At 37.9% G+C, this 13,778-nt stretch overlaps 3 protein-coding genes across 23 annotated transcripts in view; 2 read left to right on the top strand and 1 right to left on the bottom strand.

Moving 5' to 3' along the window:
* Positions 1-30: 30 nt before the first annotated feature.
* LOC122414440 (excitatory amino acid transporter-like) lies at positions 31-4,613 on the top strand. The gene is made up of 9 exons (XM_043425714.1): positions 31-591; positions 1,089-1,182; positions 1,301-1,499; positions 1,819-2,029; positions 2,333-2,614; positions 2,837-3,070; positions 3,238-3,432; positions 4,046-4,180; positions 4,256-4,613. Exons 1-9 carry the CDS (start codon positions 527-529, stop codon positions 4,464-4,466), a joined length of 1,626 nt encoding a protein of 541 aa, XP_043281649.1. The 5' UTR covers positions 31-526; the 3' UTR covers positions 4,467-4,613.
* EMC6 (ER membrane protein complex subunit 6) lies at positions 4,524-6,773 on the bottom strand. Its single transcript, XM_043425718.1, has 5 exons — positions 6,588-6,773; positions 5,844-6,004; positions 5,665-5,757; positions 5,540-5,559; positions 4,524-4,803 (listed from the first exon to the last, which is right to left on the bottom strand). The coding sequence occupies exons 1-5, from the start codon at positions 6,625-6,627 to the stop codon at positions 4,773-4,775; spliced, it is 345 nt and encodes a 114-aa protein (XP_043281653.1). The 5' UTR covers positions 6,628-6,773; the 3' UTR covers positions 4,524-4,772.
* Positions 6,774-10,275: 3,502 nt separating this feature from the next.
* Positions 10,276-13,778, top strand: part of RyR (Ryanodine receptor) — a 57,610-nt gene continuing 54,107 nt past the window's right edge. For 19 of the 21 annotated variants that reach the window (XM_043427433.1, XM_043427430.1, XM_043427418.1 and 16 more), the window contains exon 1: positions 11,652-12,139. In XM_043427433.1, the coding sequence (XP_043283368.1) occupies positions 12,086-12,139 (54 nt within the window). In that variant the 5' untranslated portion in view covers positions 11,652-12,085. Of the gene's footprint in view, positions 10,570-11,651; positions 12,140-13,778 lie in introns of those variants that run through there. The other 2 variants (XM_043427412.1, XM_043427413.1) reach the window with 2 other exon arrangements.

Genomic DNA, 13,778 nt, shown 5'->3' with positions numbered 1-13,778 from the left:
TTGATTGATGATCCGAATTGTCTGCGAGCTTTTGCCCGAGCTTAGAGAATCGTGTCTCATAACGCGGAGACTGCACGCTCGCGATCTTTTCTCTCGCAACAACGTATCGCGATTTTCCTTTCCCTTTCTCCTCCATCTTCGTGTTTTCTCTTCTCTCTTTCGCATTCTTACCGCTGGAACGCTAATTTCGGACCGTTCGGCTCAAAACGATTCTTTATTCAAACCGGATCTTGTTTGTTGGGGCTCGAAATATTTTTTCGTCCAGGTTTTTTATATTTTTATTTTTTTCAAAGCGATGAAAAACTTTTCCTAACACCACCTCGACGCTCAGCTGCGATGGATTAAAATGTGAAGAGTGTCAAGTGAATCACCTTTTTTATGACAACTTCGGTGCGTACGTTCAAGACTCGACTTTATTGATATTTGTTCGATCGATAAGCGCACCCCCGCAGAGATGGTGAAATCCTGACTCGAGTGGCCGGAGCTTTCGGATTTAAGAGAAGTTTGAAATCGGTAAATTCTTGTGATGTCCCACGGGCAACGATTGCCCGGAATGACTGCTCCGGATGCGTCGTCGAGACTTGACAATTCGTGAGTGTTTCACAAAACCTTGAACCAAACAGAGAAATCACTCAATTATTTATTTGCTTTCTCACAATTGTTACTAAAATCATTTTTATTCTATGAAATGTTGAGAAACTGAAGGAATTTTCCGGATGATTACTTATGAAATTGGAGAAAGAATTGTTCCTAATTGCAGATAAGTTTTCATACTTACCTTTGAACAAAGCGTTCGTTAAGTTCCCAAACAAGAATATTGAAAACGATGCAAACATTTTTACGTTCTCGATATTTTGCGCATCCTTGCTCACCGCTCTTGAAATCTTGGCACTCTGACGACACAGCACGACCAATATTCTGCAAGTTATATCAAAGCTTCCATAGATCCACCGGAAAATCTCTTCGAGACCTTTCAACGAGCCTCATTTCGACAATTACCTTCCTAGCAACAATTGCATGTACTTGACACAAAAGTAAAAAAATCCAAGACTCGAATGATGGATTGATGATAAATGAAAATTTGCTAGCTGTGGGGTAGAAGAGATAGAAAAAATGGCACCCGACGAAGAAGCTGAAGCGAAAGTTCCGCCTGAGTTCACGCCTCTCGACAGGCTGCAAGCGGTAAGTTGATAATTCGCGTTATCACGATCCAGTGAAACCAACTGAGGCTGTATGAAGCAGCATAATTTGAGAAAATTAGTAATTCCGGTATTTTCGTTCTGATCTGCCACTGTGACAGGTCGTAGATTGGATGGGAGCGAATATGTTGATGCTGTTGACTGTGGCTGGTGTCATGGTCGGCCTCATACTTGGTTTTCTTGGACGTTTGGCCGATTTTTCGCCCAGCTCGATATTGCTCATCAGTTTTCCAGGAGAGATTCTAACTCGTTCCTTAAAAATGTGCATACTGCCTCTCATTATTTCATCACTGATTACCGGTACGTTAAATCCGAGCAGAAACGTTGCCAACTTCTTATGAGCTGAAAAACAATTTGGCCGAACAGTCGAAGACAAATTTGGGGTTTGGTATTCGCGTTAGAGATTAAAAACTTTGTCTGATTGAGTGGTCAAAATGATTCAACGATGGAATCCACGCTCCCATTCCCCATTCAATGAAAATACCAAAGATCCTCGTAGTTATTCTCGTTAGAAATGGACCATGTTCCAACTGACCTTGTCCCTCCCTACGAATTTCATTCAAATTCATGTTTTCAAAGTCATATTAATTAGTTTTTTTTCTATATTATTTTCAATCAGGAATGGCTCAATTAGACCTTAGATGCTCAGGACGAATGGGCGCTCGAGCCCTCATTTATTATCTCGTAACAACTGTTTTGGCAGCGATTGTAGGAATCGTAATGGTTTTGCTCATACACCCGGGCGATCCAAGAAGCAAAAGCTTGCATCACAACACGTACAAAGAAGAAATTAAGGTTTCTACGACAGACGCAATCCTGGATATAATCAGGTTTTTTGATCTTTCAATTTTTCACACGAAGATAAAAATATTACAGAAATTGGCATGCTTGCTCCACTCGTTGGACGAAATCCCAGCCAAAATCTCACTTTTTGAAATAATACGATTTTTTGGATGGAGCAAATCAGATGAAAATCCGTCGCTCAAATCGAAATACTAAAAGATGCTGATTGTTCATTCGTTATCTCTCGTAAATAATTTCTGAACAGAGCACAATGATTTTTACGTTTTTTCTCCATGTTTTGTTGAAGCGAATGAATTTGGCTCTCTGAAATTGCAGTCTTGAAATTTCAGGAACATGCTGCCGGAGAATCTGGTGCAGGCTTGCTTCCAGCAAGTGCAAACAACGTACACGAAAAGGCCAGTCGTTGTTTTTGGGGATGGTAACGTGGACGAGTTCGTGATGGAACACAGCCTCGTTTACAAGGATGGCACAAACGTCATGGGCATGATCGTTTTCTGCATCACTTTTGGCCTCATCGTCGGACAAACCGGGCCACGTGGTAAAGTCATGATGGACTTTTTCACAATCCTCAATGACATTATTATGAAACTCGTAAACATAATAATTTTGTGGTGAGTTTTCGTAGATTATTTTTTTCTCTCCAATTTACAGGCTTCTTCAAACTTTACTTTGAGAAATATTCAATATAACAAAAATCACAGTGACAAAAATTTTACCATTTAGTTGACTGATGACTATTAGTTTTGTCTTGACCTCGAGCAACTGTTAGAAAAAACTCTCGACTGCTAAAAAATTGGTATGAAAAAAAGGTTTGAATAAATGTGTTATTTCAGGTACTCGCCTTTTGGGATAATGTGCCTGATAGCCGGTAAAATAATGTCGATCGTAAATCTGGCTGAAACAGCGAGAATGTTGGGCCTTTATATGGTGACTGTTGTCGCTGGTCTTCTGATCCATGCGATCATAACTTTACCAGCCATTTTCGGAATTTTAACTCGTCAAAATCCCGCAATTTTTTTCAAGGGCATGCTTCAAGCTTGGATTACAGCACTGGCAACGGCTTCGAGGTAGAGTGAATTTAATTATGAATTAAATTGAATTTAAAAAACAAAAAAAAATTGAAAGATTTTTGTTTTTTTTTCACTAATGGCAACGTGTCGAACTTCGATTATCGATTTTTACGTCCAATGTCCTTTAATGTTTAATAATTAGAAAAAATATTGTTTGGTTGAAGCGCTGCTACCTTGCCTGTTACTTTTCGTTGTTTGGAAGAGAACAACAAGATTGACCCGCGAGTTACAAGATTCGTTGTGTCTGTCGGTGCAACGGTGAATATGGACGGAACAGCTTTGTACGAAGCTATAGCTGCGATTTTCATTGCACAAATGAACGGTATTTCGCTGGGATTCGGCCAAGTAATTACAGTGAGGTAATTCAACCGGAAAACGTTTTGAACTGTAAAAAATAAATGAATTTCTCAATTATGTTTCATGTCAGAGTAAATGAATTGCGAAAATTTATTTTTTTTTGCCAATTTTTATTGATCGATGTTAGCCGAGGTACAAATTTGGAAGTTTATAATTTCTGTAAAAAGATCAACCGCGAAAGATAATTCAGGAACATTCGCGATTGTTGATCAGAGAATTTTTAAAAACATCAAAATAATTGAGGTAAAAATAAATTTCAACAATCTGCAAAATATTTAGGAAAAGCGCAAAAATTTCGAAGATTTTCAATTCAAATTTAATCGTATCGTTTGAAAAACCATCGATCGAGTCATTCTAAAAATTTCCATCACTTTTTTAAATACTCAGCATTGATCCGTTGTCGCAGCCCTCGATTTAAAAGAATTCCATCAAATTTTTTCTCTCAAAATCAAAAGAAATTTTCGCAACATCAAATATTTATGAACATTAAATTTACGAAGATTAGGAAAGGTTCAACTAATAGATAAAAACTCGTGTAAAGGATGGAAACATCCGGAAAAATGCAAAAATTACTGAAAATTCAATAGTTTTATCAGGCTACTTGAATTTTTACAGTTTGACAGCAACTTTGGCAAGCGTAGGTGCCGCGAGTATTCCGAGTTCGGCATTGATCACAATGGTATTAATACTGACGTCGCTAGGGCTGCCGATAGACGACATATCATTGCTATTTGCAGTTGATTGGCTTTTGTAAGTTGACACAATACGGAACGTATTTTTCTTTATACAAACGATCTGAAATCTCAATGAAACATTCATTTGCAGGGATCGACTGAGAACGTCGATAAACGTACTCGGGGATGGTTACGGAGCGGGGATAGTTTATCATCTGAGTAAAGAAGAGCTTGAAAAAATGGACAGTGACCGAAAAATAGAGTATCTCGAAATGGGCATGTTCCCGAGTTCAGCACCGCTCGTTTTCAAGTTCGATGAGACTCACGATACTGCCGTTACGAAGGACGACACAAAGATTTAAATTTGCTAAACTTTCAGTGACGAAAACCCCCTTTTTTATCTTCAATTTTACACAACATAGAATATTCTATTTATTTTATTATTCGTATTTAATAAGGGCTTCGAATTTCATACTGTGAACAATAAAGTTGAAACGAATCCCATCGAATATCGCTCATTGATAATGTTATTGTTAATAAATTTATAAATTATTTTACACACTTGTTGTTTGAACATATGACAAAAAAGTGAAAACACTATTTTTCTAAAATTCATTTGTAAATGTGGATCTCGGTCGATTTTCTAAATGCTTCAGTCGATTCTTTCGTCAATATACGTGAACCATACCGTACAGGAATCTGCAAAAATTCCGTCAAGAAAAATATCTGTTTTCTTTATTCTTCTACGAAAACCCAGGGAAGTTCGATGATGTGGAATCTTTGGAAATATCGTTGGATTCCAAATCACCGTAACCAATTCTTTGATTGTATTTCTATCTACAATCATAATTCCCAAGATGTCATTAAGAACAGAATAATTCTGAAGCTGTTTAAGTTTCGTATTCCAAAATCTTGTAAACTGGTTGAATAATTGTTTTAAAAAACTCATGAATTTTGCAGAAAATTCAGATTTGATAATAACTTTGAAGTACTTTCGGAAGTACCAGTCGCAATGTCTCAGTGACCAGTTAATCGATCGAATCAGCACTATTGTTTTTCAGCAAAACTGATAATGATTGTAACTTTTCCCTTCAAGACCAGTAAAAAACAAAAAAAAAACACGGAAAAAATCGTTAATCAAAGTTCAATATGTGTGAATTTTGTGAAAAAATATCATTTCTATCTGGGTTTTGAGTAATTTCCCACAACACTAATACAGATACAAAATACGTTTGAATTTCATATTCAAACAATACAAGTTTTCTCAAAAACTTGTATGCGTTATCAAAGAACTCATAAACACATGAACATCAAAAAAATAATGAAAACAACTTCAGAAGTATTTTGTCCTCAAAATCACCTTGAACGACAACAATTTAAACAATTTAGAAAAATCGTAGGATGACCAAACGAGTGTTTTTTTTTTAAAGGATACGTCCAGAATAATACGTAGGTCTGTTGCACCATCACAAATAATAAAATGGTTAAGGAAATCTATAGAATGTGTTTCGTATCAAAGGTTCAAGTCGTTCGTTCAATGAAATTAGTTGTAAAGGATACAAATAGTCCACCGAAAAACCCATTTGTCAGCAAACTATACCTACTGATGAAATATTTTTTCCATTGTCCTCCAGCTTTAATCAAAAGCATAGCCTGGAGCAAAAAAAAAGTTTTGCATGGAATATTGCTAACGTGAAAAAAGTGATTTAAAGCTATTGAATTTGTTAATATTTCCTTACCCATAAACCAACAACTGCAAATATATAAAATCCAAATCCATAAAGACTCGTCAAGCCGAGTAATCCTGCCATTCCTCCGGAAAGAGCTGCCATTGATATTCTACAATATTCCACCACTGCTGCATTATTTCTGACAGCTCCCTCGCTGTATGCTATTATTTCTACAAAAAAAAAAAAGACCAATAATTGTTTCTTGTAATACATCAAGTTTTAGGATGCTACAAAGAACAATGTTAATTCCTTTCTCGTTTCAAACTGGTAATCCTATAAACCGGATAGAGAAGAAATTACTCTGTTTTCTTTGTTTGTCTTTGTCTCTGTTTTCTTTTTTCAAAAAAACAGGTTTCCTTTTTCATAGAAATACTCATAGAATATTTCATATTTTCATAGAAATTTTCACTTCAATACTCATGAGTGGCTGAAATGCTAGACTCGCTTTACTCAAAAAATCCGTGGAAAACTTTATCTTATGGCTTCTGAATTAGCCATGACCCCTCGAAGTTCGATTTTTCCTTGCACATTATTTATTCACTATATTGCACTATCATCATTATTCGTAGGCAATAGTGGATTGACAAACATATAATTCAAATTAATCAATATTACTTTAACGAATAATAAAGTAATCCTTCTTAATTTCATATTCATTGTAATTGCTCAGTAATTTTCAACATAACCTATAAACTGTCACTTATTTCAATAACTTTGAGTTGAGTAATCATCGTTTAATATCAAATTACGCACCCCCAGTTTTGTCTTGCTTCGTTCGCACTTTCCCAGACATTTTGTGATTATATCTTGTTTTGCATTAATTCGTACGGAGCTACAACGATACGCTTTGTTTGCTAAACTCAAGAAAGCTAAAGCTTTCAATCGCGTTACAATTATACAATGACGAATGAAATGACGATGTGAGAAGTGGAAAGTAAGAGCACTAAGAGAAACCGATAGAGGGTTTGGTGTTTGTCCGTTCTTTGGACGAGGCGCTGATTTAGGAGCGGACAACTCGGAAAGTGGTCGAAGCTTTCTGTATTACCAGCACCCCGTTCCATTGTGCACATAAACGCGGATACGATCAAAATTATAGCTTTATTCTAAGGTATTCCGAAAAATGGAATACAAACTGAAGCGCATACAACAAAATGGATTTTTTTTCTCGGGCTACTTCGCATGAACGTCGGTAATTGTATTTTACACCTACTACATACCGCGAATACGTGTTTTGTTATCAAACTCGCAGCGCGAGGCGCAAGCAACAGGTTCTGGAAATTTCGCAACACACGCTCCTAAAAGTCGGATCAATTCAATCTCAATCCCTGATTGTGCACTGAAATGGCGCCAAGTAATCCTTTTACTAAGATCAAAATCAATACAACTACAATTGTGACTATATCGAAATAATTTTTTGACTGAAATATGAACAGAAAAAGCTGAACATTTTCAATCGAGTTGTTCGACCGTCCATATGCGAATACCGGCAGAAATGTCAACGTTCTTTACGCTGTTTGGAATGCTGCAATTTTAATAAAAATGAAATTCTCAAAGTAGTATTTATTTGTATTCAATTTTATCAAAAAAAAATAAAAGGAGGAATGAAAAAATCATTTTTTTTCGGTCCCTCTTTTGGGCATCGTGGATCGCTGAAGACATTTCCAAGAACGCCATTATCCAAGAATGTAGCGAGTCCTTGCGAGTGCTCTCATCGATACAAAAACATTGTTTCTCCACGTAGTAGCAACGCTGTAGTAAAAATTTCGAGATTTCCAGGGGTCTGAGAAGGGTGTTCGAAAGCTTTTCAGAATAACGAGAATCTAAATAAGTCGAACTGAGCCAAAATAAAGAATTCTATAAAAATGAACTTTCGCCAGCGTTTTCAAAAGCCTGAGATATTCAACGAGAACGAATTTTTGTGAGTTTAAATAAAACAATGGAACAGAGTTGGTAGTGAAGCGTTCGCCGAGGTGCAGAATAGAGTGAGAGCATCTGAATGCACACAACAGTCTGAAAAGCCGGCAAATCATCGCCACGTCACTTCTCAAGCACCTCGGCAGATATCCAAAAATATATATACATCAATACGCACACGAAACGATTGTTGTGTTTGAAAAAAAATTACGTAACACGATTTTCGCTGGGCTAAGAAGCATCAGCACAACCAGTCCGAATATTCTTCACGAGCTCAAATGGATTTTCAGCTTTTAGATACATGGATACAAAAATTCAGAGCCTGGGGAAAAGCTACGTTGGCGCATACTCGGCCGTTTCACTGAATGCCGGAAAATACTATACACCTATAACCAAACACTATAAATATCTACATCGCGTCGAGTATGCATTTGTTCCTTTTTCCCCTGCCCCTTTGGTTCGTCAACCCAAATACGACGAGCGTACGTTTCAGAAAATCGTAATTCAATCGTCTTTCCAATATTTCCGTTCGGGCCTGATAAAACTTTGTGTACCGAAGCCATTGTAAATGCGATGGCTCCTGTAAAGAGCCTCTTTGGCAGCGAACTCGCTTCCACAAATGTACTTGTCTCCGAGGCTTTTTAAAAATACTTTTCAAAAATATAGAAAAAACGATTTTTCCATATTTTTTTAAATTCAGTTTTTTCAATTGTTATTATTATAGAGGGAGTATTTTATTAAACTTGTTCAACGACATATTTCGACGTTTCAACTAAATTTCGTTTAATTTCCTGCAGTCAAATCGTCATCAGCATGCTCATTAATGAAGCCCAAATTGCATTTCACTTATTTACATAAATCGAAAGATAATATTGATTTGTTTACGAAACAGACGATCTCCGAAACATTTTACTTTTGGAACTGTCATTATAGCAGAGTCAAATAATTCTCTATGAAACAAATTGTCCTGAATTATGTTTGAAGTAATTGCAAAATTAGTGAATGCAAAACTACGGCGGATGGCGTTCTATATTGATGCATTTCATTTTTTTAAATGGATTCTGAAATTGCAGCTCCTCGATCTCTCTTCTCGTACTATCTCGTTAACGAATTAACGAGTCATTCCAGCGAGTGAGGATTTCTCAAGAGAGAATGGATATTAATCTAAATTACATCGAGTGTAGAAAAATATTAATTAGCAGATAACATGTGATGGCTAAAATCTGTGTGGAAAGCCCATGAATTTAATAATTAGAACCACAAACACGCGAGACTTCATTTTAATACACTAATCAAAATGATGATAAACCAAATTTCGATTATTCATTTGCCAAATTGATTTCGACACTAAAAAAATTAGAGTTAAAATTGATCGTCAGGATCGAAAGCTTTAGACCAAAATTTGAATAATTATTATTATCATTGAATATGATAAATTCTTTCATTATTTTTTTCTGCGATCAATAAAATAATAATAATAATAATAACAATAGTGCAATAAATTTGATGGCAAAAATTGGGTAAAAAATACAGTAATAAATGAAATAGAATTGACAAAATCATGAGACTAAAATTTGATTAATCACTTTCACGAATAATTTTGACTTTCCTACCTCATTTTTTTGTGATTCATTTAATAAAAAAAAGAATTATCAAATTGAATGAAAAAATTGGAAAAAAATACAATAATAAATGAAATAGAATTGACAAAACCATGAGACTAGAATTTGATTAATCACTTTCACGAATAACTTTGACTTTCCTATCTAATTTTTTTTGTGATTTATTTAATAAAACAAAGAATTATCAAATTGAATGAAAAAATTGGAAAAAAATATAATAATAAATGAAATAGAATTGACAAAATCATGAGACTAAAATTTGATTAATCACTTTTACGAATAATTTTGACTTTTCTATCGAATTTTTTTTTTTTTTTTTATTCATGTAATAATAAAAAATAAAAGAATTATCAAATGAAATGGAAAAATTGGAAAAAAATAATAGAATAGGAAACATAAGAGAATAATTAAATTAATGAGCGAATGGAAATAGACGTACCGAATGATCGATAATGCAATTGCATGATGAATGAATATTCCGTATATGAAAAATGTTAGGGTGTATATATTTTTGAAGGATTTTTGGCAATGGATCGGGTATCATTGGCCGAATAACCGATGTTAATTGAACGGCACGTCGAGGATGTTGTTATCGCATAGCGCAGAGTTCGGGAGAGTTGGCAGTTGGGCGAGCAGTCACCCGCGCGCGAGAGTATGGGCATAATTGTAAATTGAGTATGGATTACGATGAGAAAATGCGGGGTAGCTTTTTCTTCGAAGGCCGTGGGAGGAGAAAAAAGGGTTTGGTGCTTTCTGAGGGGGCGCGTGAATTTGTTTCGTTTTGGTAGACGACGACGACGACGCTTCAAGTCGTCGCGGAGGAGAGCGTCGACTGGGTAAATTAAAAATAGCCGAGCAGCCACTTGGTCTGACCGCGAGGAGCCAGAAGCACCGAGCGACTCCGTCGAAAATTTCGGCCGAGCTATTTCGGCCGGGTAGAAGAGAACCGAAAGACTCTTTCGACTTTATTTTTTTTTCCATCCCTCACCGAAAGACGTCGAACGAAAAAACAGCAACGACCAAAGCATAACGAAGTTTCGACGGCATCCCGAAAGTGTGAATTCTCGTTTTCCCCTTACGAAACATTGATAAGCGATCGAAAAAATATATATAAAAAAAAACAAGTTCCGCGAGTTCGAATCCCCGTTTTGAGCTTCAGTGTTACGCGGCCTCATATTCAATCTCCTCGCCGCTACAAGGTGTGTATGTGTGTGCGTACGTGCGCGCTGCGTGGGTGTTCGGCCTCCGTCAGCCTCGATTACCGATCTTGCCAACGAAAAAAAGCCACGAAAACCGAATCGAAATTGGATCTTTCTGCGAGTGCCCGCGTACCTTAATATCGAAGAAATCGCCGGATTTATTGCGTCTTATTGACCGATCCTTCCGCGTGTCACACGCGCCTCTTGATTACTTTCACCATTTATTTAACGAACTCACGTTTTCGCCTCGTTTATTCAACTCCCAATTCAATCTGCACCACTCGCGATCAACTTTCTGTGTTTGGAAACATCGCCACGAGACTGGGATACGATAGTGCGTTTGTACGGGGGAAAAGAAAAAAAACATTCGTTGCTCTATACAGAACCAAATTTTTAAAATGATAATGAAACTCTGTGGTATATTTAGATTTAAACCTTTTTGTTTCCAAATACTTCGATTCAATTTCGATCAAACTTTCGACAAATCACGTGCTCGAGGGAGAAATCTCATAAAAACATGTTCAGTGAACCATAATCGAAGTTCGCGTCACTCGCGATCACTGTATTATTGATTTTGAAAGAAAGGAAATATCTGATAAAAGTTGAATCGAATCTCGTACGTTTCAAAAAGAATACGAGGTGAGAGACAAACGAATAAAATTCTAACGGTATCAAACTGACAAATCGCAATGAAAATATAAACGGGAACTTTCAGTATTCGATCGAAACGATTTGCTTTCGCGTTTGCAGACGGTAATTTCGTAAATTCGTGATTCTCCGTGAATTTGCGTTGGGTAAACGGTCGAGAAGGGAATATCGTGATATTTTGTGAGAAAACGACGGTTGGTTCGGAAGTTGAAAAAAGTAGGAGAGGAGAATTGGGGGCGCGGAGTCCGTGATTGGAGAAAAGAAAAAGGAGAAGAGGGAATATTTCATTAAAGCGGATATACTGGAGGGAAAAGTTCGGGGCGGAGGACGCTTGCGCGGAAGCACGAGTTGCCCTCTCTTTGCGGCAGGCAGCGCTCAAAGTCCATTTCCCGATTCCGTGAGATTGTGAGATAGGTCAGAGCGTTAGTCGTGAATAAACGAGGCTACGGAGGGGTTGTTCGGTGTTGGCAAGCCCCGCGCGTGGCTACATGTGTGTGTGAGAGTGCGTGAGTGTTATTGTTCGTTTGTTTATTCGTTGTTGTAAATAATGCGAGTCGATGGAGGTCGGTGATTGGACAAATCGACCCAAGTCGATAAATCAAATAAATGAAAATATCTTTTAGAAAAGCTGGGCAAGAACAAGGGGATGATGCAGATGCTCGAATCCAAGGGTACGTGACTGGGAAAAGCTCTCCGGAGCATCGGGGAGCACGAGAAATTACACAACTCGAGATTAAAGCACGCGGTTTTATTACGAGTTTTGTCAAGTGCCCGTGTGAGTGCGCGAGTGCGCGTGGCTGATAAAATAACGACAAGAATATAGTTGCAACAATAACAACGAGGAATCGGTTTCGATTCCGCTACCAGGATGGCCGATAGCGAGGGTGGTTCCGAACAGGATGACGTATCCTTCCTTCGTACGGTAAGTTCATTTTTCACGAGATCTTCGCCCTTTTTTAACTTTTGTTTTTTCATCCTCTCAAACCTCGCGTACCATGGCGCCGGGTTTCGCTAGATTTTTCCTCTCATATTTACATAACACCGAGACGGGAAGGTGTGAAAAAGAGATGAAAAAAACGGCATGGCCCTTGTCAACGGAAATGAGGGAACGACTCGTCCTGTTCATTTTTTTTCATTCACATATGTGGAACTTGGAATTTTTCATTTTTTCTTCTGAACTCATTTCGTCAGTTTCGCAGAACTTTTTTTTCACGAGCGCGTTTTCCCACAGTGCTGTTGCCTCGTAACAATTCTGTTTTTTTTTCTTTTCTCAAACTCTCCGCTCACTTTTTTTTATCAACAACGAGAAACTATTACTTTGTAACGTCCTGTAAAATGATGATTCTGTGCTCGGCGAAAGCTGAAGCGAAATTCTTGGGATTATCGCACTCTCGAAACATCCAGAAATTTATCTTCCGTTTCTCAGTTTTATAGAAGCATCAGAATTCCTAAAAAGTTTTTTAATCCCGAAATATTACTAATTTTCCATTTGCAGAGTTTAAAAAAACCTCAGAATTTTTGTACGCTTATTCAATTTTTCTTTCGTACTCTGCATTTGGCAAGTTCTCACGAATTCGTCCGAGCCTCCATCCCAAACTTGAGGAAATCACGAATCGTCGTAACTGCTCCTTTGAATCAGTTTATTCGATATTATCCGCGGAAAGGGTCGAAAAGAATCACGCAATTCGTAGCTTGGATAAAAACCTCTCGACTTATATCGCGGCCCATATTTTCTCAAGGCTCCATTATTTTCGAATCGTTTGTCTCCGCGTCGAGGACACGAGAAGCCAGAAAAACCTCGTTCGTTCCCTCAAGATTTTTGAAGCCGCTTCCACAAAAATATTAAAAAATCAAACAAACGAACGAACGAATGGGGGGGAAAAAAAAAAAACAGAAAAAGCTGCGCCAAAGCAGCACATCGATCTCCTTTTTTACCTTTCTCCACCAACCTCCTGTAACGAGTAACTCGACACGGAAGAGTCGAATCTCCACGCGATAATAGACGAGCTCGTTCGAGGTTACAGAAGGTCTAATGTAAGAACCCGGAATTGTTGCTCGTTCAATAGGATCTTCACTGAATCATGATTTTTCGATTGCAAAGTCAGATAAACGACGGTCGAAAGGCTCAACGAAGGTGGACGACAGACACGTTTGCAAAACTCGTCATTGAAGCACTTAAAGCTCTCTCTCTCTCTCTCTCGCCCCCCCCCCCCCCCCGCCCTCGGTTTTCTCGTTCGCCCGTCAAGGTGACCCTGACCTCGTGGTCCGGTGGACTATACGAACGGCAACAGTGTATAAGCCAGCATTCCTCGTGGAGCCGATACACTTGCACTTTCTTATATTTTATCGATTATCAATTAAAACGAGCCGATCTTTTATCCATCGATGAATACGCGCTCGCCGGGCGTCCAAGGATTATCACACCTTTTTAGTCCCATTTGCGTGGCTTTTTTCTCGCGTTATCCTCGCATTGATGGAGGAGAGAAAATGCCAGCCTCGTTTATGCCCGAGTCAACCCGCGACGTATCGACCCTCCTCTCGTCGCTGTGGAAAGACTCGTG

This window comes from Venturia canescens, chromosome 8 (assembly GCF_019457755.1).
Source record: "Venturia canescens isolate UGA chromosome 8, ASM1945775v1, whole genome shotgun sequence".
In the NCBI taxonomy this organism is placed as follows: domain Eukaryota; kingdom Metazoa; phylum Arthropoda; class Insecta; order Hymenoptera; family Ichneumonidae; genus Venturia; species Venturia canescens.
Note: the sequence above shows the minus strand (reverse complement) of the source record. Positions and strands in the feature narration are given on the sequence as shown.